This window comes from Phyllostomus discolor, chromosome 9, assembly GCF_004126475.2.
Source record: "Phyllostomus discolor isolate MPI-MPIP mPhyDis1 chromosome 9, mPhyDis1.pri.v3, whole genome shotgun sequence".
NCBI lineage: Eukaryota > Metazoa > Chordata > Mammalia > Chiroptera > Phyllostomidae > Phyllostomus > Phyllostomus discolor.
Window position 1 is genome coordinate 52,156,708 of NC_040911.2, and position 26,212 is coordinate 52,182,919.

A 26,212-nucleotide genomic window follows, 5' to 3' on the forward strand; every position below is an offset into this window, starting at 1 on the left:
CAATAAAATATACTTAAAAATAAAGCATACCAAATAAAAAGAAATAAAAAAATAAAACATCTGGCTCTGTCCTAACTCCTTTTCTTGGCCCCACTGCAGCTTCTCTCTTTATCATAGCTTTCGGGCCATGCCTCCTACAATGTCTCCTATCGTTTATCCACCAAATATTAAGGGACTCCCTTTATTTAAAAAAAATATATTATTTATTTATTTTTAGAGAGGGAAGGGAGTGAAAAAGAGGAGAGAAACATCAATATGTGGTTGTCTCTTGTGTGTCCAGCACTGGGAACCTGGCCTGCAACCCAGGCACGTGCCCTGATTGGGAATTGAACTGGTGACCCTTTGGTTTGCAGGTCAGTGTTCAATCCACTAAGCCACACTAGCTGGGGCTGGGACTCCCTTTACAAACAACCCCCAGCAATGGCTCTTGCCTCTTTGCCACCTTCTTTCTCTTAATAACCCTTACCCCAACCCATAGGCAGGGACAACTCTACATCCATAACCAACAATGAAGCAGTTACAGAAGAAAAGATTTTCGTCTCTTCTACTCAGAACCAGGACCAGGCTAGGTTACCAAGAATAAATCCATCTAAAACTAGAGAACAAAAGGACAAAAATTCCCCTTTCAGGCCCTCTTTATGAGACCTATCTCTTTCCTGTCAAGCATAATTGTTGTTTCTCTGAGCTTCTATTCTCAGGACTGAAGAGATTACTAAATGCATCCCCTGCCTAGGTATTTTAAGAACTTATATAAACTAGACATACCAGACCCAAACACCTGGACCCTGAACCCAAAGATAACAGAACAAACTGAAGCCTGCACAATCAGCCTGAAACCTCCTGATTTACAACTAATTGCCATGACTACCCAGCTGCCCAACTAATTCCCATGACTACCCCTCTCCCTTTATCACCCAATAAAAACTCACAGCCCCAACTGTTTGCAGCTGGTGTATCTCTCTATGCCAAGCCCCTTTCCTCTCTTGAAAAGTGAATAAAAACTTTGCATTTTCTTCTTTGTGAATTCCTTCACAGCCCGTGGCACTAGCCACCCTCATACTATTTGCCTTAAAAGAGAAAATTTGCAGTACATGAAAACATGGATGAACCTTAAGAGTATTATGCCAAATCAAACAAGCCAACAACAAAGTCAAATACTGGATGATTCTACTTATATAAATATCTAAAATAGTCTAATTCATAGAATCCAAAAGTGGAATGGTAGCAGTCAGTGACTGGGCAGGGGGCAGTGCGAGGAATGAAGTTACTAATCAGTAGGCGTACAATTTCAGTTAAACTAAACAAAAAAGCTCTAGAGATTTGTACCACCTTGTAACTACGGTCAACAATAACAGAGTATGATTAGAATTTTGTTAAGGAGTAAAGATCTCATATTAAGTGAGACAGAGAGAGAGAGAGAGGGAGCGGGGGAGGGGGAGAGGCAGGGGCAGGCAGAGGCTCAAAGGATTGAGACAAAGAGAACCCAGAGAAAGGTCTGAGCCTTAAGAAGAAAGCTTCAAAGAAGTTCTTATCATTGTCAAATCATGTAAGATAGAAATGAAGTTTCAATTATATTTGGCTACTTTTCTGGGTCATTTCTGGAGAGACACAAAAGAAAGTCAGATACTAGTGGGGTAAATATGGGAAAGTGAGGAAACAGAAGAGGTGCAGATAATTCTTTCAAGCTTTGTTGACACAACGAGAGGATTATCTTCACTGCACTACTTTGCGGTATAATATAATTTTCATGCATTCTTTAGGAAAGATTTAGCAGGGTTTAATAGTTTGCTTATTCCTAAAATAAGAACCATGGAAAAACAAGGTTAAAAGAACCTAAGTTTTCTAAATTTCTAAAAGATGAAATAGATGTATTAAATTAACAGTATTGTGAAACTTTCACAGTTGATAAAATAAAAATAATTGCATTGTTATACCATTAAGGTGATGCTTATGTGATGCAGAGGCTTGAGTATCTTTGAACAAGAACATCACCATAATCCTGACAACTGACTGGATACATAGTGGAAACCCATCATTTAGATGGGAAATTAGATGATAAAGAGGTCAAAACCCTTATTCAGGAAAGAACTGTTGGTCCCTTTATAACAGAAAATGTTTGAGGAAAGCACATCTAATACAAAATACTGTGTTAGATAAATAACACTGTGATTTTAAAAACTGCATTGGGTTGCTATACTTATGTGAAATTAATACCATCATCCATATTAATATTTTTCTAAGCAACGAAGGAATATAACTTTTCTTTTATTATTTTCACCTAATCTATATTGACAGACTATTGAGGGGTAACTAAAAAAAAATCTTAAGAAGCAAGTGAGCAGTGTTATGGACCAATTTCAATTTAATTGTTAATTGTTATTTATAAAAATTTAAGAGTAAATCCTTAAGAAAACATTATTGAAATAGAGCTGTCCTAAGATAATGCACACAAACCAACAATCTATTTAATAAAAATATTTAATGCTGCCAAAAAGTATAAAAATACAGTAGGAATGGCAGTACAATACAGTCTCTCCTAATTTATTTCTTTTACATCTTTCCACATTTCATACACACATTAAAAAAACTTAACAATACATCAAATTAGAGGGTTCTGCAAAGTCTTCTGCTGGTGGTGCTCTTCTTTCCCTGGATGTAAAGTTTACTTTGTAAACAGACAAATGTGAGGCAATCTACAGGTTTATCAAGCCTCACATTAGTTTCCGGAGTGGGCTTCAGGTCTTGCTTTGCACATCAATGGTTCAATATCTATAGCTGCAGAATATTCTCAAGTCATGAATATTTAGGTGTCTGTCAGTCTTGGCCTAAAACATAAAATAAGAAGTCATCTATTCAATTCATATTTACCAAACACACAGACGTACACAAATACACAGAAACATAAAAGGACTAACAATGAACTAAAAAGGCAACCAAAAAACATTCCAACATATCACAACCAACCACACCAAGTGCTTCACTGTTATCTTGGTAAAATTGCCTAAGTACTAGATTTTCAAACAGAATTGGTGGTGTGAGGTAGACTCATGTTAAAGCACCATAATTTACATTGTTTTCCAAGAATTACTAACTCTGAGTTTTTTAGGTCATCTTGTATTACTCAAGAAATGACCTCCATGTGAGATACTAACAGACAGACAGGCTAACAAAAAAAATGTACCCACAACAGTTCAGCAAGATTATATGTATGTGCTAGACTTACCAAAACTTTGGCATTCATTTCAAAAGTCTAATCCAATTTGGACCTCCAATGTATCATACTGCTAAAAATATTATGAATGGAATGTCTGAACATAAAGTTGGTTTATAATCTTTAAATCACGGACTGTTAGCAGCATGCTTTTTGTCCTGAAGGATAATACTAATGATTAAAAAGCAATATAGAACTGAAGTGACACAATTTACTATCAATATAAAAGAAAACACCGACATAAAGTAGTTGAGAAATTTATTGTATTTTAATGCCAAAAAGTAAAGATGAATGAGAGTTTAAACAAATGAGACAGATTAAATAAGTATTTTAGGGGCAGTTGAGTTTTTGATGTTATTTAGTAATGTTTGCAAATAGCCGGTCTTTTGAGATATTTCCATTCTTCCCTCACTATAACAAAAACCCCAAAATCAAAATACTTGTCATTATTGTATCTTCATATATATAAATAGGAAATATAAAACCACACCCACACATTTATCCAAAACAGTTATTCCAAAACCCCAAAATACTGTGAACTGAGATTCTTCCTGACTACTGGCTCCTATGTACGGGAGGAAAGAATAACAGTACCAAGCACCTTAGTGTTCTGAATATTCCTTTTCTTTGATTTTCCAGCACTGATAGATAAATGTCAAGTCATTAAGAAAACATTCCTATTAGATGTCTGTGGGTCACAAAAACTACTTTGGCTGCTTATTGTGGGGTTCCACAGAGCCCTGAATCCAAGTGGCTGCAGTAAGGAAAGGTGCTTACTGATTCTGACTGATGCAAAGGTACTTACTGAGTGTTACTGATTTCCCATGCATTCAGAAAACTGCTCATTAAAACAAAGGAACTTACTCTAACCAAAGTGAATGAAATAATGTGTTAAAGAACATGTTCATGTTCCACTATTTCTCTGGCCCAATGGTAGGTTCAAACTGTTTCACATGCTTTTTTGGAGGGACAAAACTTTGTTTCACTTAAGAAACAGTGGGTTCCTTTAAAATTTAACAAGTAATGTCTAATGTTTTTCCATTTAAATATTGCATAAAAACAGAGTTTCAGTGTGACATAACGGAAAAAGTGTGAGATCTGGAGTTAATGGAATTCTAATGGAATCTCAGCTGTCATATACTAGCTGGCAATTTTGAACAAGGTACTTATCCTTTGACTCAGTTTTATTATCTGAAAAGAGAGGTAATGTTATATAACTAGGAGAAGCATTATGAGGGTTAAATTTAGGTTACGTATTTAACTAATTGGCAGAACTGTAGGTATTCAACATACAATGTTGTCTTCCCCAGCAGGGCATTAAAGGTACACTTACCAAGGAAAACTACCATTTAAAACAACTAAAAGAAACTGTCAAGTGTTCTTAAAAATTCATCTTTTTTTCTTTGTGAGTATTATTATTGGGGACATGAAAATACAATGAAATAATGAGTATTTTAACTATCTTAAAATACTGTATTTATTTGCAAGACTGAAAAGACAAATGGGCTTCATTTTAGGAAAAAAAAATATGGTCACCCGAATAATTTTTTCTGATTTATTTAACAAGACTAAAGTAAAATGGGTTCAAAGAAATCAAGTGGAATAAGCCCTGCCTGGTGCTTTCATTGGAAATGCAGCCCTCACATACTGCCAACCATCCCAATGCTGGAATGGATGCAAGAGTGGAATTTACAGAAAGAGTAAAATCTTCCCAAGCTGGGTCCACACCTGAGGTAACAGAAAGCCAAAACTGCACCCAAAATAGTTTTTGCCACCAGATATCCACACTAATATTTTACTGAAAAGAATAAAAAAAATATGTAAGATGAGCAAAGCATTGCCTTATAAACAAAATGAACTTACAGTTTCCCTTTCCTGAATTCACCAAACTCAAAGTAACTTTTTTAAAGCAGAAATTTGAAATAGCAATGTAATCATGTATCTAAAACATCTAGGCCAAATTAGAGAACCAATAAAAAATTGGGTTTTAAAAAATAGTCTCTATAAAGAAAAAAAATTCCTAAGCAGTTCTTAGAGCTCCCCAAAATATACCATGTAATGGGAAACAAGACAATATTAAAATAGACTCTGTAAGTAATACCCTGACTAAATCTCATAATTCTTATATGCTACTCTAAGTGATACTGATAAAGACAATGTCTCTCAAGCCAAGCAGTGGCTTCTTGTCTGATTGGCTGCTTACATGTGGCAATGCTCTGTGATGGGGTAAACAGCATACAACATGAGAAAAGGATCAGCACTGACTGTGAAGAAAAATGCTCCTCAAAGAAGTTTCCAGAATCCAGTAGCCAAAGGAGATAACACTTTCTCTGAAGAGTGTTGAAAGAAAACACTTGTGCAGAATTGCTCAATGCTGTTCTTGGAGCAACCTGAATGTGGTGAATATTCCTACTGTTGAGGGAAAAATGAGATAGCCAAACTCATATCATTTTCCTAAAAGTTTTTTCTTTAGAACACTACCTAACAAAGTGGGTAGCATAAAATTTCCAGATCTTAAAAACTTAAATTCCCAAATCCAGATGAACAATGGAATGGCTACATTATGGCCAGGTACATGGAATATAGCCAATAAAGTACATAGAATCTGAACTGAGGATTCCTGGGTGGGACATTGTGGAGCTTACACAATCTGAGTTTCTTCCTATCAAGGCATAAATATTATCACTTATACATATTCAATGGAACAAGAGATGGCTGGCATTTGTAACATATCCACTGTTGTAGAGGCTGTCCCCAAAACAGTTTATGGGACAAGTGTTTTGAAGATAGGTATAAGGAAAAATGGAATCAAATCCAGACAAATGAACTAGGGAAAAAGATGAAAGAAAAAAGTCAACTCTGGAATAAATCAACCAAAGAATGACCAAGATCCTGTATTTTAAGTCAAAACTTAATTTTATGTGGAAAAAATACTACATTTCTATTTTTAAAAATTTTATTTATAAGATTTTGCACTGCTAACATGTAAGTCAAAGCTAAACAAGGGATTCTTAAGAAAAACAGACTTAATTAGCTGCTAATGTAGATATGAGAACCAGGAACACAGAACAGACATTTCTGCTACACACTTAGTTTCAGATCAGGATCAATGCACCAAGTTCTAACCTTGGTGACCCTCCACCCAATTGCAAGTGTGCAGTAGATTGAGATCCACACTCTCTATCCCACTGACAAACCCATATGGACCTGCTGGAAGAAAAAATAAATCAGTGTTGACAGACTCTTGCCTGAACACAGGAAGAAATGGATGATACATACAAGCATTTGGCTTATAAGAGACTACATAAAAAAAAACTATAAAATTTATATCTGAAAGTAAAAATCAAGGATGACTAGATTTAAAAATCTGTACAATAACCAGGCAGGAACTTTGGAAATGTAGGTACTTATTAAAATAAGAGTATAAAATGGTAAATAAAAATATTTCTTAATCAGATCAGGTTCTGGTCTGTGTCTATTTATTATATAGAATCTATTCAGAGATATTTTTCTAAGAGGGGAATGACTTATACAAGGAAAATCTTTCTTTGAGAGTTTAAATTTTGAAATATAATATACACATAAGACTTTTCAATGATAGCACCATAAAAGAATGTAGAAATGCCAAGTCTCAGGTTGGTTATGGCTTAATAATAACACCACCTACCTCAAAAGCTTGTTGTGAGGATTAAATAGGATAACATAACATATGAAAAGTGCTTAGCACAGTGCTTGGCACACAGTAAACGATCAATAAATGGTAGCAACCATCACTTTGAATTGATGCTGAAAGCAAAGAAGGAACTGATATTAAAACTAAATTGTGCTCCATGTCATAAACTACTTTTTAAACCAATATGTATTTTTTGATTCACATCATCAATTCTAATTTATTTAAAACAAGTATACATAAAATTAATTTATAAGTTACGACTCCTTCCTCTGACATACCTATTAAGCAGAGCTACTTTTGTGTGTGTGGGTGGGTTTTTTTTAAGATTTTATTTATTTATTTTTAGAGATGGAAGGGAGGGAGAAAGAGAAAGAGAGAGAGAAACATCAATGTGCGGTTGCTGGGGGCCATGGCCTGCAACCCAGGCATGTGCCCTGACTGGGAATCGAACCTGCAACACTTTGGTTCACAGCCCACGCTCAATCCACTGAGCCAGGGCTTACTTTTTTGTATTTAATCAATAAGTTTTTTTCTATATCCTTTCTCTTTTCTTTTCATTCCTTGGTAGAAATATTAATACACAGGGAAATGTGTATTAATACACCAGAAAGATAGAAAAAGGACAGAGCAAATATACAAAACATTGTCTAAATGTGAGAAATGGTCTTTATATTGTTCTGAAGTTCTCTATGTACTAGTACATGTTACATTTTTTTAACCCTCTAAGAGTTCAGGAAAAGGTTATTATTTTAATTTTCTATATGGATAAATTAAGTATGGAGAATTGTATCTTTACATATATGTGCAAGCATAAATAAAAAAATAGGATATCATAAAATACTTGGCTAAACTTGGAAACAAGTGTGTAACCAGTTGGTGTAGCCAGAGAAGATGGTATCAGTTTATCAGCAGGGATAAATATAAATGCAAACGAACTGGATATTAAGGTAAATGTTTTTTTCTTAATGTAAGTGATAAAGCCTCTGGCTTTAAAAATCTCTTTTCTTCTTCCTTAACTAACTACTTCACTGAGGTCAAACTATATAACTGACTTTGAAAATTGTTGTAATTAAAACTATTATGAAGACCTAAGGATACTCAAATTTTGTAAAGATGTAGGACTTGTTATGGATTAGTAACTCTTTCCTCTGTTTGTTACTTAAGAAGGCATGCCTGGATCCTCTTTGACATGCCAAGCTCACTTAATAAGGGGTCAGGATGACGACCATAGGCACCATAGCATGTTACCATATATATATATATTCAATAATTAGTATGTAGCAACCACCAAAAACACTCCTATTGGTAAAAACTTAACATACTATCCTCAACGATCTACTTGGAGCAGATAAGAATACTAACGTTTGCAGAAGTTCATCAAAAAAATGTTTACTATATTGGCTAAAATTTAAGAAATATATTACAACAAACACCACCCAGAAGGATAGAAGGCAGACAAAAAGCAAAGCTGCGATACCAAATCCAATGAAGCACATTCACTTGCAATGGGGCTGTGGGCATCATTACCAGCATTTGTTTTCTTTAAGAAGTCTCTACCTTTTTGTTAAGGCAAGGCTATCTTCGAATGGGAAATTTGGTTTGGTGTGGCCATATCTGAGTTGCAGAATAATATACTGCATTTTGGCAAAGCAAGGCAAATTGGAAAGAAAGATTTTTAAATTATACCAACTTAAAACATAAAGGTCTTGGTGCCTGAACACAGATTTAATGCAGACAAACATAAGAAAATGTCCCTCTTACCTCCTTCCCATTTAAAGGTTACAGGACACAGTAACACTGAATTAGGACACAGGCAGAAGTTTATTTAATATGTAGTACCACCTACATCCTGCTTTCATACTTGCAGCACAATTTAACACATTCAAGTAGGCTACTCAAATCAATTCCAAACATCTATCTACACCAATGGTTTGCAACTTCTTAAAGTTGTAACTGACCCCTTAAAAAAATTAAACCTCATGAAGAAATCTTATGCAGTATATAAAATAGATAAAGGAGAAATAGTCTGGTTGAAAGTAAAGATTGGTAGCTTAGAGTTTTTCCTACCGCTTCTTGGTGATTCCTTAGAAATCACAGTTTGAAAAACACTGAAATAATGTTATTTCAGCAATTAAATTTATAATGACTTTAATTTAATGGAATGTTGGAATCTAATAACTTTAATGTAATGGAATGTTGAAGTCTGATAAAAGCTACCAATTCTAATCAGCAATTAAATTCATTAAGCCATACATACTTTAAATATATTTGTTAACAATTTAAAGGGACAATCTAAGGTTTTTACACCATCATACTATTAAAGTAGAAAGAACTTGAAAATATTTTTACTTCAAAACTTCAGTCTAGTAAACTGAAATCATGGCAGTAAAATGCTGCTCCTTATTTTTATTTCCTAAATCATGATTTACTCTAATTATAAATTAGGGTAGTCACACTGAAGTGTTCACGAACAATAAAGAGTATTAAAATAGGCTTTACAGAAACCAACTTCTTTACAAAGTCTTGACCAACTGTTACCTGACTATATTAGTAAGAAGAATTTTCGTTCAAAGATATTTTTAGAGAAAATTTTTGTTTGTTTTTTTTAAATTGGAAAAACTGTAAAACAAAAGAAATGAAAATATATAGTAAAAAATGCTTACTCAGAGTTCTAACTTCTCATATCGAACTTCTCTTTATGAAAATGTAGCCAGTACAATTGAATCAACATACAATATTTTTATGGTAACAGATTTTTCAAATTGAGCTTTTTATAAAAGTACAAAAAAGTAAGATAAAATAGGTACTTATAAAATATATTTACCCTGAAATGGTTAAGAATATAAATTATTGATACTCATATTAATAGTACATTATATATTACACACATTATTTAAAGGTCATTTTCCTTTTAGTAATAATGTAGATAAAACCACAATATTTATTGCTTGTATCAACGTTAAAATCCAGATAGCCTCAAAAACAAATCCTTTTGATAAAGGATATCTCTCAATCTGATCATTTATGTTTAACATAGATGAATACAGTTGCAAAATGTACCAGTTTTTAACAGGCATTAAAGTCTTTATTTTAGATCACCGTTTACATGTTGGGGGCAGAGCCCTGAGATGTTGGGCTGAGGATGGAATATATCATTTATCTGGGTGGTGTCTATTCTACTGGTGTCCGTTTTTGGGGTATGAGGAGTTTGCTAACAGAAAAACCCTTGTGATTAACGCAACGCTGTCAGCTATTAGTGCAGAAGCTTGCTGGGCAACATTGTTTTATTTATAGGACATTTTGCTGAAAAAACAGTGTCCAGCCAACAAAAGCGCCAACCAAAATGACTGACACAAACCCCATCTTAGTGAGAATAGGTTGCCAATATAACCACCTTTTTCTTTTTCGTTCAGTCTCATTTAGCCTCTGTTTCATCTGCTGCACCTTCTGAGCTGTGTTAGCTTTTCTGTCTTCTCGAATTCGTTTCCGTAGAACACTGAATAAATAAAAACAAATGATAAGTGCTTGGCAGGACCTAATTACCCTAGTACAGAGGACATGAACTCAAATATCCATCCTCCACCCCCCACACATTTTTCAACTCATTCAAAGGTTGAACTTTTTTTTTTTAAGAAAAAATTTGGCTCAAATAAACTTTTATAAAACTTCTCAAAAAAAAAAAAAAGCCTCACTATTCTAAATGGTCCAGAGATGTATTCTGATAATTCATTGACAATTTCTGGTGTAGTTTTACAATAATAAATACTTTTAGTAGGACCTGATTAGAAGCATAATGCCTTCTTTCTTGAAATGTAAAATGATGACTATCAGTTTTCTTTCTTTCTTTGCTAACCAGAGGAGTGGGAAGAGAAACAGGTCCCCTAGCATATGATCCCCTTTTGTGTTTACATTTGATTTTGACAAAGGCCTCTGATAAAAGCTGTCAACTTAGTATGTCCATGAATATTCTGTTGTGGGAGTACTTATTACTCTGTCCATGCAGATTTTTGACTCCCATTTTCCTATTCAATACAGAACTTTTGTTCCAGTAAAAGCTCTGATTTCCAAGACACATGGTCCTAGGACTACATAAGGAATGGCCAATGGCAGCATGTAAGTTACTAATGCCTAATTACAGCAAAAACTTAACCAGTCTCCCTGCCTCCAAATTAAACTTCACCAGAGTACTTTTCCTAAAACTTAGCAGCTCTGTTTGCGTTGCTTGATTAAAAATCTTGAATACCATTTTAGTCTCTACTATGACACTAAGAGTCAACCTTTTCCTAGCCAAAATATTTAACCTGAATCTAATAAAAGAAACAATCAGAAGAATCCAGTTTCTGGGGCATTCTAAAAGGCAACTGGCCTAGAAGCTGTAAAAATGCCAATGTCAAGCGAGGGGAAGATTAAAGGAGACTAAAGAATTATATTAACCAAGTGCAATGCATGATCCTCACTTAGGGCTTGAATTTAAACAACAACAACAAAAAACTATAGAGATGGGGGTCACGAAAATGTTCCAAAATTAGATTACGGTAATGATTACACAACTCTGTAAATATACTAAATCTACAGTACTGTGCACTATATTATTTTTAAAGATTTTATCTATTTATTTTTAGAGAGAAGGTAAGGGAGGGAGAAAGAGATGGAGAGAAACATCGATGGAGAGAGAGAAACAGTGATTGGTTTCCTCTTGGATGCACCCCAACTGGGGACTGATCCTGCAACCTAGGCATGTGCTCTGAGCAGGAATAGAAATGGTGACCTTTTGTTTCACAGAATCATGCTCAACCAACTGAGCCACACCAGTCAGGGCAGAACTGTATACTTTAAATGAATAGAGTTAAAGATATGTATATTATACCTTGAAGTTATATGGATTTTTTGACAACTAGAAAAATATTAATATAGGCTATATACAAGATTATTTTATCAATGTTAAATTTCTTTGGAATATTGGAAACTTCAGATATTGGTGGCAGAAATGGAAAATGGGGTAGATGCTGTGGAAACCTATTTAGCAGTTCCTAAAATGTTTAACACAGAGTTACCATATGACCCAGCAATTGTCCTCTGACATATATAACCAAGAGAACTGAAACATTATGCCCATGCAAAAACTTTCTAATATTCTCCTGCTATGCACAGCTTTGTTCTTATCCAAATGATTTTTTTGCTGTTCTCTGAATTTGTTACCCTCTAACCCAGAAACCCTCTTTTCTCTGGTCCTTTCATTTCAGTTCTGTTCTTCAATTCTCCCTTCTCTCATCACCTAGGAGCCTTCTCTTTTTATCTTATAGCATTTAACTTATAGCAAATAATTTATGCTGCTAATTTGGGTTCTTGTTTTATAATACATTAGCAAATTTCAGACTTTATTTTGCTTATCTCTGTATGCCCTATGGAGATTTCTAGTGTCTTTCTTAACTCTTAAACAAACAGTTATCTCTAGCTGTCAGAACTCTGTCAGAATATTTGCTAAAAAGAAATGCAAAATTACTACCCAGCATGTACTCACTGAACTGAAAATTCACTGTAACAAATATGTGTGTACCTGCCAGTGAAAAAATATAAGCTGTATTTAAGTACAGACAAAAACACAAAAATACATGAAAGAATATAGAGCTTCCACTCAAATGGGCAGAAAGCCTTTCATGGTTCCCTGTATTTGCTTCTGCAAGGAGCCTGAAACTACCAACAACCAGGTTCCGATTTTGATGGAGTCTTTAACACTGAAGTATAAAAAAGAATTATAATTTTTATCTAGTGTTCACATTTACCATGTAAACCCAATAGGTGCTCATATATTTACATAATTATATCATTTTGCTTTAAATACTTTGTTATGTAGGTGTTGGCCAGACTCCCGGCCAAGATGGAGGCGTAGGTAGATACACTTTGCCTCCTCCCACAACCAAAAGGGGAACAACAATTTAAAAACAAACAAAAAAAAACCCACCCCAGAACTGACCGAAAATTAAACTGTATGAAGTCTGACAACCAAGGAGTTTAAGAAGAAACATTCACCTAGACAGGTAGGAGGGGCAGAGATGGGCAGCCAGGGTGGAGAGGACTCGTGGCAAGGCTGTGGCTGGAGGACAAGGCTGTGAGCGAGGCAGCAGTTGATAGACCAGGCAGTCCCACATTTGCATGTGGATAAACCAGGAGGAACAAACTAGGGAGCAAGACAGACCACAAAACCCAGGGATCCAGGGCAGGAAAACAAAGCATCAAAACCTCTGACTGAAAAAACCTGTGGGGTCAAGGCAGCGGGAGAAATTCCCAGCCTCACAGAAGAGTTTGTTGGAGAGACTCACAGGGTCCTAGAGCGTACACAAACCCATCCACCTGAGAATCAGCACCAGAAGAGCCCCATTTGCTTTTGAGCAGCTGCAGGTGTGCCCACAGAGAGCCGAGCAAGCCGCACAGTTCTCTCTAGGACCCCTTCCCCACATATGGTGCCACAATGCAGCCACAAGGGTTGCCCTGCCATGACCAATACCTACGGTTACACCACTTACTACACGGAACAGGCATGCCAAGACAAAAACGAAATGGCCCAAATGAAAGAACAGATCAAAACTCCAGAAAAAATACAAATAGGCAATGAAGAGATAGCCAACCTATCAGATGCAAAGTTCAAAACACTGGTAATCAGGATGCTCACAGGAATGGTTCAGTATGGTCACAAAATAGAGGAAGAAATAAAGGCTATGAAAAGTGAAATAAAGAAAAATGTACAGGGAACCAACAGTGATGGGAAGGAAACTGGAACTCAAATGAATGGTCTGGAGCAGAAGAAAGAAATAAACATTCAACTAGAACAGAATGAAGAAACAATTAAAAAAAAAAAACGAGGAGAGTCTTAGGAACCTCCCAGACAAGTTTAAATGTTACAATATCCAAATCATAGGATGCCAGAAGGAGGATAATAACAGCAAAAATTGAAAACTTATTTGAACAAATAATAAAGAACTTTCCTAATATGGCAAAGGAAACAGCCTTCCAAGAAGTCCAGGAAGCTCGGAGAGTCCTCCCAAAAAGTTGGACAGGAAGCCACACACCAAGGCACTTCTTAATTATATCACCCAAGATTAAAGATAAGGAGAGAATCTTAAAAGCAACAAGAGAAAAGGAGACAATTACCTATAAAGGAGTTCCCATCAGACTGTCAGCTGATTTCTCTAAAGAAACCTTGCAAGCACGAAGTCATGAAAGGCAAGGGCCTACATCCAAGATTACTCTCTCCAGCAAAGCTATCATTTAGAATGGAAGGGCAAATCAAGCGCTTCCCAGATAAGGTCAAGTTAAAGGAGTTCATCATTCACCAAGCCCTTATTATATGAAATGTTATAGGGAATTATCTAAGAAAAAAGAAGATGATCAAAAATATAAACAGTGAAATGACAACAACCTCAGAACTATCAACAACTCAACCTAACAAAGCAAGAATGAACTAATTAAACAACTAGAACAGGAAGAGAGGCCCAGAAATAGAGATCACATGGGGGGTTAACATTGGGGAGGGGGTTGGGGGAGAATGGGGGAAAAGGTACAAGGAATACAAAGCATAAACGGTAGGTACAAAAAAATGGGGAGAGGTTTAAGAATAGTATGGGAAATGGAGAAGCCAAAGAACTTATATGTAGAACCCACGGACATGAACTAAAGGTGGGGGAATGATGGTGGGAGGGGGTGTACAGGGCAGAGGGGAATAAAGGGGGAAAAATGTGACAAATGTAATAAGATAATCAATAAAATATATTAAAAATACTTTGTTATGCAGGTGTTTAAGAGGATTTTTATGATTTGGGGGGAAATTGGTGCTGGTTTCAGCTGGGCTAAGAGCATAACTTTTCCCATTAAAAGCAACAAAATCAAGGCTCTGGCTTTCCAAAAATGTACTGTATATATGTTTTCAGGAATAGAATGAGTACAAATACCATGGGATGCTATTACTTAGTTTAACAATGCAATTCCAGAGAGGTAAAGACTACTCTTAATTCTCTTAATTTGATTCAATAAAATCATGTTTTATACTTAGGCCTAAAGAAATTATGTCCATGTAATAACACACCCAGTGAAATCTGGCCAAATTTTCCTATATGTTTATACAATGTAGGCCACAAACTGCCATGCCTCCTGTGGACCCTTGCTTATGTAAGACCATGTAAAATCCCTCCCAGAGTACACACACCAGGCTATAGTCCATATGTATGTCAACAGGTGTCCTTTACATACTGTGCAAATACATAGGGGAAGAATCCAAATAACGTGACTTTTCATTTATCCAAACTGTTCTCCACTTTTATTGATCTGGGTTTATGAATTACACAATTTAGAACAGTGGTCATTAAAACTTGATGGCAACTTATAGCAAGAAACATCTTACCATCACAACAAAGTAACTGCACACATACATTTAAATACGTAAAAAAAAATGTGTATACACACACACACACACACACTTCCAGGCAAGATGGCAGTGTAAACACAGTATTCACTTCCTCCCACAACCACATTAAAACTGTAACTACAAAACCACCATCATTCAAAATCGCCTGAAACCTGGCTGAATTGGAGTCCTACCACTAGGGAATTAAAGAAGTCACAAGAAGACTGGTAGGAGGGGCCCTGGCTGGTGTGGCTCAGTGGATTGAGCGCAGGCCTGCAAACAAAAGGGTCACTGGTTCAATTCCCAGTCAGAGCATGTGCCTGGGTTGCAGACCAGGTCCCCAGTAGGGGGTGTGTGAGAGGCAACTACACACTGATTTTTCTCTCCCTCTCTCTCCCGCTCTGTTCCCCTCTCTCTAAAAATAAAATCTTAAAAAAAAAAAAAAAAGACTGGTGGGAGGGGCAGGGACACCAAACAGAATGGTCCCACAACCACGTGTGGCAGGTAAATATTGGGAGCCAAATCTTGGTTGTGCAGGTTCCCCCTGAGGAGCAAGGGGTCCCAGTCCCACAACAGGTCCCCTAGCTCAGAGTTCCAGAGCCAGAAAGAGACTTTCTCATAATTTCTGGATGTAAAAACCAGCAGGAATTGAAGCTGAGGGAGGTGGAGGGCTTTTGAAGTCCCAGGCAGTTCCTCTAAAAGAACACACACATGAACTACTTGGACTCTCCCTCTAAGCTCCAGCACTGGGGCAACAGCTTGAAAGGCACCAGAGACATATGAGGAGGAACTGAACTGTTTGGCATCAGGGCAAGGGCTTGGACGAGGGGTGGGGGCAGCATTCTCTGAGAAAGAAGCCCTGGCAGAGGCTACTGATCCTTTGATGAGCCAACCCCCTCAGAGGTGGCAGATCGGCAAAATATTTGAGATTCTATCAACCTAGCTCACATTGTTTGCCCTGCCTGGGTGATGCCCTGAGGCCCTACACCACTCAATTTTTGGGTCCACCCAACCTGTTTCCAGTGGCTTTTCCATAGCAATGGCCTGTCTTGGCTCATACTTCAGATGTTCCTAAAAACTCTCAAACAAGCAGCATATGACCCCAGTATGCCTCATACCTCTTGCTAAGTGGTCCCAGGACTAGATCTAGCAGCAGCTTGCCTTGTTCACAACTTGGCCTGATCAGGACACTTCTAAGCACAGCACAAGTAGCAGCCCTCTGGAGATTGCTTTGTAGCTCATGGTAGTGTCCTGGGCAGAAGACAGGTGCAGCTGATAGACTGTACCTCCTGGGAGGCTGCAGATTCAGCGCACACAGTGTACAGCTTTAGAACACATAGAAGCATTACCACCCAACAACAGCCACAAGCAACAGCACTGAAGGGGCAGAATCGGTGGGCACCAAGGCCCTGAGAGCCCCACTGAAGTAAGCCCTGCTCTTTGGGGAGGGACCCTACACAGCTGATCCACCATAAGGATCAGAGGTCAGTTGTCATAGCCAGTCTTTGCAGCTCATCAGACTGGGGATAAATCCCTTTCATTCATGTGCCAACAACAATCAAGGCTCGACTACAAAAGTAGGGCATACACAACCCACACTGGGTTTGTACCTCGAGTGCCCAGCTTGGGTGATTGGAGAAACTGTGCCACTGGACCCTGTAGTATATCTACTACATTAGCCCACACTACCAAGCCTAGGAGATGTAGCAGCTCTACCTAATACATAGAAACAAACACAGGGAGGCCAAAATGAAGAGAAACCACCTCCCCCCCAAACAAACTACCTCCTAAATGAAAGAACAGAATAAAACTCCAGAAGAAGAACTAAACAAAGTGGAGGCAAGTAATCTATTAGATTCAGAGTTTAAAACACTAGTTATAAGATGCTCAAAAACTTAGTGAGAACTTCAACAGTGTAACAGCATAAAAAAAAGACCAGTCAGAAATTAAAGACACACCAAATGAAATGAAGAGTAATTTATAGGGAATCAACAATAGAGTGGATGAAGCCAAGAATGAAATAAGAGATATGGATTATAAGGAAGGAAAAAAACAAAACAAAACAAAACAAACAAAAAAAACACCCAAGCAGAACAGCAAGAAAAAAAGATTCCAAAAAAGTGATGACAGTGTGAGGAGCCTCTGGGACAACCACAAATATGCCAACATTCGTGTCATGTGGGTACTGGAAGGAGAAGAGAGAAAGCAAGACAGTGAAAACCTATTTGAAAAAAATAATGACAGAAAACATTCCTAATCTTGTGAAGGAAATAGACACGCAAGTGCAGGAAGCACAGAGAGGCCCACACCAAGATATGTCATAATTAAAATGCCAAAGGTTGAAGACAAAGAGAGAATCTTCTCAAAAGTAGCAAGAGAAAAGCAGTTAGCAACCTGCAAGGGAGCTCCTGTAAGACTGTCAGCTGATTTCTCCACAGAAACTTTCAGTCCAGAAAGGACTGGCATAAAATATTCAAAGTGATTAAAAGAAATGACCTACCACCAAGATTACTCTACCCAGCAAAGCTATGACTTAGAATTGAAGGACCCATAAAAAGCTTCCCAGATGAAAAAACAAACAAACAAAAAAAACTAAAGGAGTTTATCACCACCAAATCAGTATTACTTGAAATGTTAAAAGGTCTTCTTTAAGAAAAAAAGATTTAAAAGATGAATAAAGTAGCAATAAATACGTATCAACAATAAAAAAAACCATAAGAGACCAAAATGTTCACATATAGAGAACATTTTGATGGTTGCCAGATGGGAGAGGGGGTTGGGAAATGGGTGAAAAAGGTGAAGAGATTAAGAAATACAAATTGTCTGTTACAGAATAGTCATGGGGGAGATCCAAGATGGCTTCAGAGCAACTAGAAGCTCTATTTACTTGCCCCTAGACCTGGGCTAGTCTTGCAGCTAAACCACAGAGCAATCACCTCGAAAATACTGCAGAGTGAGAACATGTGTGAGTAGAAGTATACATGGACAAGTGTGCAGGGCATGTGTGTGAGGGGCAAGACTCTGCCCGTCTGCAGGGCACTCAGGAGCAGGTAGCCTGGGCTCTCCTAGCAGAGTAGCTGCCACTGACGCTGCCCCACCTGGCACTTCTGGCTGTACAGATTTGGGGTGGGAGCCATTTTTGAGAGATTTAAAATATCCTCATTGGGAAGAAGCCCCTCAAGTGACTGTACCTCATTACCCAGGGCTTCGTATCCTACCAACACCAAGAATCAGGATGGGGGACTATGGTACTTACTAGGGGAGGGGCTGTCGCCTCCCTGATCCTGGGTGCTAAGGCAACCACAAATGGGACAGAATCTGACTGAGGAGACAGTAGCTTGACTCAGGAGACAGGAGCTACAGGGGTGAAGAGAGATGGGTGGGTGAAGCTGGCTGTAGCAACTGGGTGGTGGGACCAGGCCCATCCCAGGCTGAGAGTACTGGAGAGAGGAATGAGAGCACCCTGTTACTGCCCCGTGTTATAGTATTGCTGCTGGATGCTACCTAACACCATCTGGGAGATTTCAGGAGAAACTTTATCCAAAACTGTTGGAGTTTCAGCAGGTTGTGGCCAGCCCTAACCAAGAGAGACATTGTGCTTTCTGGGGAGGGAGAGCACACGGAGAACAGACCCCCTGCCCCAGGGGGGCTTGGTGCTGCTGTGTGGCAGCCACATGGAAACTCTTTTAAAGGAGGAGCTGAGGCAAGACTCAAGACTTGGCAGAGACCCTGTGCTCACATGCACACACACGCAGTGGCTCTGCCAGCAAAGAACTCAGGGTGATGGTGTCACACTGAATGGACTGTGGGACCTGACCCATCACGGCTGGCGAGCAGGGGACTATGCAGAGTGGAGAGTTTAGGCCCAAGTCTCCTGTGAGAGTGGCAGAGGGGGAATGCATGGCCAGGAGCTCAACGCCTGATATTTGTTGCAGCCAGGCAGGTCCCCTCACAATCAGGCATGCTTAACCCCCCACCTGCAGGACTACAGGCTCTGCAGATGAGTGAGGCCAAGCTCAGGAGCCAGCTACTAGGAGCATATCATCAAGAAAGAAGGAAAAGCTTTGAAGGGCCCCTTTCTACCACACACTATAAGCTACACTGTTCCTCAGGCCCTGACCCACTGACACTAGCAGAGAGATTAGAAACAGGAGCAACAGGGATTGTTTAAGGCCCTGCCAGCCCCGGCACCAAGACAGAGCTGCTGTCTGCCTCAAGCAGTAAAGAGCTGCCCCTTTTACACAGATTTGTCCCTCACAGGAAATGGAAAGCTAATTCACCAAAAACCATACATTGCTGGAAAGAATCTGTGATATACCAAGTTGTGTGGTGAAGAGGCAGGGAAACACTCTCATCATCTTCCCTGAAAACTGAACAGCATCCCCTGGGGGTGATCCAGGGTTCCCACACTCCAGATTGTACCACAGGCCCCCTCTGGAGGCAGGTGAAGAAGGTACTGGCAGTCCATTCAGGTCTTTTAATGAACTACTCCTGGGTCCTGTGCTCATGGAAAGCCAGCAGGGCAGAAGAGTGGGGACAGGCCAACTCTGAAGGAGACAGCCACAGACTGTGGATTGCTTGTAGTCTCAAATGGGCTTCCTAGAGCCAAATTAGGACACCATCTGCAATTACCAGGGGTGGATCCAGAAAGGAAAGACAGTGGTAAATACTGGATTCTACTGAGATGAATTCCACAATGGTCTTCTTCATGATTTGCATTATTTTTTCTCCTGCATAGCTTTTTAACATTTATTTCTTTTGCTCTTATTATTGTTCTAGTATTTTTATATTAGTTCAGATTTCATATTTTGCTCCCCCATTCTCATACTCCATTTCATCTTTCTTCTTATTTTTCTCTTAAAATTTACTTTTTCTCTTACTACGACTTGTTTCTATTCTGCACTCTTAGTACTTCTCCCCTGTCCAGCCTACCAAAACCATTTTTCTTGTCATTAGTTACCTCATATTCTTTTTCCATTCTTGAAATACCCTTATCCTTTCTCTCCACCTTTAGTAATTGTTGCCTGTTGGTTGTTGATATGGTGGTGGTTGTTGCATTATCTTCAAATTTATTCTTAGATCTTCAGTATTTCCAATCTCAAATTTTACCGTTTCCCACACCTACTCTATTTTGCTTTCCTCCTGCCCTTTTTTTCATTTTAAATTTTATTTTCTTTCACTGTCTTAGCCTTGGTTTCATTCCTGATTCTCAGTATTTCTTCCCCATCTATCCTCTCAAAATCACTTTTGTTTCTTCTAGCCATCTCGCAACCTTTTCTTCTTTCTTTTTTCCTTCTTATACCCATTCTACCTGTATTAATATTTGCTCATTCTTTGTTGATACCGTTGTGGTAGAATTGTTTCTCCAATTTGGTTCTTTTTTCCCCACTATTGTTATTAATTTTTTTGCTTTAAAACTCATTCTATACTCTTCCCTTTTCTTACTCAATTTTCTTTTATTCCCCCCTTTTTTTATCACAATGTAAATGCTATTTTCTTTCTTCACTTTGTTTCTATTCCCTGTTCTTATTATTTGTCTTTCCTGTACCTTCTCAAAATCATTTTTCTTTCAGTTAGCCATTTCATATCAATTTTTCCTTTTTTAAATAGTTTTTGAAAGATTTTTATTTATTTTCATTTTTAGAGAGGGGGGAAGGGAGGGAGAAAGAGATAGAAAGAAACATCAATGTGTGGTTGCCTCTCATGCATACCTTACTGGGGACCCAGCCCACAACCCAGGCATGTGCCCTGACTGGGAATCGAACTGGCAACCCTTTGGTCTGCAGGCCTGTGCTCAATCCACTGAGACACACCAACCTTTTTAAAATTAGTTTTAATCTCTTTACAGCTTGATTAATATTTGCTCAATGGCTGTTGATAGTGTGGTTGTTGGTGGGGGCTATTACTGTATGTGTGAATTTGTTTCCTGGGCTCTTTTGTTTTGTTCTGGCAGCACCTATATAAAAACATACAAGAGGTGGTGGATGGAGTGACTTTCGCTCAGCAGCCAGAGGGAAGAACCCACCAAAGAACAACCCAACAATCACCAAAACCCAATTATATCCAGATCATCCAGCTCAGGAGACCAAGAAGACTGCTGCACTGAGTCCTACAGATCTCCTACCACAGAAGGTCACCCCACGAAGACAGGGAGTCAAAGCAGATCAATCTGCTATACAGGAACAAACAAGAAGAATCACTTAAAATGGGGAGATAGGAAAAAACCTCCCAATTGAAAGGAAAGGAGGAATCCTCAAGAAAGAGTACTAAATTAAATTGAGGCAAGCAATCTATTAGACATTGAGTTCAAAATAATGGTTATAAGGATGCTCAAGGAGTTTAGTGAGAACAACAAGAAACTCTATGGAAGCTACAAGTAACCTACTGGGAACTACATCAGCATGAAAAAGGACATAGAAACTATCAATAAGAGCCACCAGGAAATGAAGAATACAACATCTGAAATGAAGAAAACATGAGAAGGAATTAAAAGCAGGCTAGATGAAGCAGACGACTGAATCAATGAGCTGGAGGACAAGGTAGACAAAACTTCCCAGCCAGAGCAACAAAATTTAAAAAGACTTCAAAAGGACAAAGAGAGTTTAAGGTAGCTACAAGACAACATGAAATGTAATAATAGTCGCATCATAGGGAAACCAGAAGGAAAAGAGGAGGAGTAATGGTTAGAAAACATATTTGAGGCCATGGCTAGTATGGCTCAGCAGGCTGAGTGCTGACATGTGAATCAAAGGTTCACTGTTTCAATTCCCAGTGAGGGCACATGCCTGGGTTGTGGGCCGGGTCCCAAGTAGGGGTTGCGTGAGAGATAACCACACATTGATATTTTTCTCCCTTTCATTCTCCCTCCTGTGCCCCTTCTCTAAAAATAAATAAATAAAATCTTAAAAAAGAGAAAAACAAAACCTGTTTGAAAAAGTAATGATGGAAAACTTCCCTAACTTGGTGAGGGGAAAAAAAAAAGTCACACAAATCCAAGAAGCACAGAGGGTTTCAATCAAGATGAACCCGAAAAGGCCCACTCTGAGATATATCATAATTAAAATGGCATAATTTAGAAACAAAGATGAATATTAAAGGCAGCAAAGGAGAAACAAGAAGTACCATACAAGTGAGTTTCGATGGGGATACAACCAGATTTCTCAACATAAACACTACAATCCAGAGGGAATAGTACTAAATATTCCAAGTAATGAAAAGCAAAGTCCTGCAAACAAGACTACTCTACCCAGCAAGGCTCTTATTTAAAATGGAAGGCAAAATAAGGAGTTTCCCTGACAAAAGAAGGCTAAATGAATATATCTCCACCAAAATAGGATTGCAAAAGATGCTAAAGGGACTGCTTTAAGAAGATGAAGAAAAAGAGAGGGAGAGAACACAGGTACGAAGGGAAAAAAATGGCAAGGAATAAGCACGTAACAATAATAAAATGTAAATGGATTACATGTTCCAAACAAGACATTGGTTAACTGAATGGATAAGAAAACATGACATGCACATATGCTGTCTATAAGAGACCCCCCAGACCAGAAGATCTACACAGACTAAAAATGAAGGGATGGAAAAAAATATTCCAAGCAAATGGACATGACAAAAAGCTGGTGTAAGTAGTAATACTTATATCAGACAAAATAGACTTCAAAACAAAAGTCATAAGGAGACAAAGAAGGTCACTACATAATACATGAGAGAAGTCTGTCAGGAAGATATAACCATTGTAAACATACTGTATTTTGCCATGCATAATGTGCTCCTAGGTATAATGTGAACTCACATTTTTAACCCAAACTTTCAGGAAAAAAATCTTTCATTTTAATTTTTTAATTCAAATTTTTATTTATATTTAAATACCTGTTTTGAATTATAAAGGAATTTTAGCATTTTTTAGCGCATAGATATTGTTATTGGTTTCTAGAATCACTAATTTACTGCATAAACATAAATAAAATAATAAAAACATGTATATAAATACAGAATTAGTACTACCCATGTGTGAGGTGCATCCTTATTTTTCCCTCTAATATGTGGGCAAGAGCTGCACATTATAAATAACAAAATACAGTACATGCACCCAACTAGGGACACCTAAATATATATGGAAAGTCTTGGAGAATTTAAAGAAAGATATCAACAACAACACTCATCATAGGGGATTTTAACACCCCATTGTTAACAATGTGGATAGATCTTCTAAGCAAAGGATCAACAAGGATATTGTGCATAGAACAACACTCTAGATCAAATGGACTTATATACAGAAGGTTTAACCCCAAAGAAGAAAAATACACATTTTTTACAAATGCACAGGGAGCATTTTCAAAGACAGACCACATGGTAGGACACAAAACAGGCCTCAATACACTCAAGAAAACTGAAATCACATTAAGCCTCTTCTCAGATCATAAGGGCTTCAAACTAGAAACCAGCCTCAAGGAAATAACTCAAAAACTTCAAATACATGGAGACTTAAGACGCTATTAAATAATTCATGGGTTAACAATGTGATCAATGATGAAAATAAACAGTATCTGTAAACAAATGAAAATGAATACACAACAGCCCAAAACCTATGGGACACAGCAAAGGCAGTCCTGAGAGGAAAATTCACAGCAATTTTCTGACCTAGCTAAAAAAGTTAGAAAAATCTCAAATTAACAACCTAACCCTACATCTACAAGACTTGGAAGAACAACAATAAACAAAGCCCAGAGCAAGTAGAAGGAAGGAAATAATCAAGATCAGAGCAGAATTCAATGGCATAGAGACTAAAAGAACAACTGAAAGGATCAATCCAGGAGCTAACTGCTTGAAAAGATAAACTCAACTGACAAGGTTTTAACCAGACTGATCAAGTGAAAAAAAAGAGAGGACCCAAATAAATAAAATCAGATACAAAGAACTGTAGGAAATTACTATGAACAATTACATGCCAAGAAATTTGACAATGTGGGCAAAATGGCCAATTTCTAGAAACATACAATATACTAAAACTGAATCAGAAGAAGCAGAAAGCCTGAATAGACCACTACCAACTAGTGAAATTGAAGCAGTGATGAAAAAACTCCTGGCATACAAAAACCCTGTATCTGATGGCTTTACAGGCAAATTTACCAAGCATTTAAAGGAGAACTAACTCTTATTCTTCTCAAACTATTCCAAAAATTCAAGAATAAGAAGGCTGCCAAATTCTTTTTAAGAGGCTGATATTATCCTAATGGCAAAACCAGGTAAAGATACAGCAAAGAAGGAAAACAACAGGCCAATATCTCTGATGAACATAGATGCTGAAATGCTCAACACAGTATGGGCAATCCTGATCCAGCAATACATTAAAAAGACTATCAACCATGATCAAGTGGGATTTATTTGAGGGATGCAAGGATGGTACGATAGTCACAAATCAATAAATGTAATATACCACATAAACAAAATGAAGGACAATATCATATGACTGTATCAATAGATGCTGAAAAAGTATTTGCTAAAGTCCAGCAGCCATTTATGATTAAAAAAACCTCTCAGCAAAGTGGGAATAGAGGGAGCATACTTCAACATAAAAGGCCATACAGGAGAAACCTTCAGCCAACATCATACTCAACAGGCAAAAACTAAAAGCTTTCCCTGTAAGATCAGGAACACGACAAGGGTGTCTGCTTTGACCACCCTCTCCAGCATAATAGTGGAAGTTCTAGCCACAGTGATCAGACAGGAAAAAGAAAGAAAAGCCATCCATATTGGAAAGGAGGAAGTAAAATTACCATTATTTACAGACGACATGTTGGAATACAGAGAAATCCCTATAGTCTCCATCAAAAAAACTACTTGACCTAATAAGTGAATTTGCCAAAATAGCAGGATACAAAGTCAACATTCAGAAATTGAGGGCAGGAGACTTCAGGCCAAGATGGAGGTATAGGTAGACACACTGTGCCTCTTCACACAACCAAAAGAAGGACAATAGCAAATTAAAAGACAAAAAACAATAGAACTGACAGAAAATTGAACTGTATGGAAGTCCGACAACCAAGGAGTTAAAGAAGAAACTTCAGACCAGTAGGAGGGGTGGAGACAGGAAGCTGGATGGAGAGGACTCGGGGAAAGGTGGTGGCTAGAGGACTGAGGTGAGCAAGGCTGCAGCTGGAGGACCTAGTGAGGTGGAGGACTGTGGACTAGGCGGTCCCACATTCCTGAGCAGATAAACCGGGAAGAACAACTGAGGAGCAAGATAGACCACAAAACTCAGGGTTCCAGCACAGGGAAATAAAGCCTCAAAGCCTCTGACTGAAAACACCTGTGAGATTTGACATGGCAGTGGAAGAAACTCACAGCCTCATAGGAGAGTTCCTTGGAGAGACCCACAGAGTCCTAGAATGTGCACAAACCAATCCACCCTGGAATCAGCACTAGAAAGGACCAATTTGATTGTGGGTAGCTGGGGAAGTGACTGAAAAGTGGCAGAGAGAGGAGCAAGTGGCCCTGTTCCCTCTCAGACTCCTCCCCCATATACAGCATCACAATGCAGTGATGTGAGTTGCCCTGCCCTCGTGAACAACTAAGGCTCTGCCCCTTACTACATAACAGGTGCGCTAAGACAAAAGAGAAATGGCCCAAATGAAAGAACAGTTCAAAGCTCCAGAAAAAATACAACTAAGCGACAAAAGAGAAAGTCATCCTATCAGATGCACAGTTCAAAACACTGGTTATCAGGATGCTCCAGGAACTCACTGGGTTCTTCAACAGCATAAAAAAGACCCAGGCTGCAATGAAGGTTGCATTACATGAAATAAAGAAAAATCTACAGGGAACTAACAGTGATGGGAAGGAAACCAGGACTCAAATCAATGGCCTGGAGCAGAAGGAAGAAAGAAACATCCAACCAGAAAAGAATGAAGAAACAAGAATTCAAAAAAAT

The 26,212-nt window shown here is 38.1% G+C and overlaps 1 protein-coding gene across 3 annotated transcripts in view; it reads right to left on the reverse strand.

The window, feature by feature from the left end:
* Nucleotides 1-2,462: 2,462 nt before the first annotated feature.
* Nucleotides 2,463-26,212, reverse strand: part of PTPN2 (protein tyrosine phosphatase non-receptor type 2) — a 142,618-nt gene continuing 118,868 nt past the window's right edge. The window contains exons 9-10 of one of the 3 annotated variants that reach the window (XM_028523917.2): nucleotides 10,279-10,380; nucleotides 2,463-2,825 (exon numbers count right to left, since the gene is read on the reverse strand). In XM_028523917.2, the coding sequence (XP_028379718.1) occupies nucleotides 2,804-2,825; nucleotides 10,279-10,380 (124 nt within the window). In that variant the 3' untranslated portion in view covers nucleotides 2,463-2,803. Of the gene's footprint in view, nucleotides 2,826-3,763; nucleotides 6,998-8,686; nucleotides 10,381-26,212 lie in introns of those variants that run through there. The other 2 variants (XM_036009349.1, XM_036009348.1) reach the window with 2 other exon arrangements.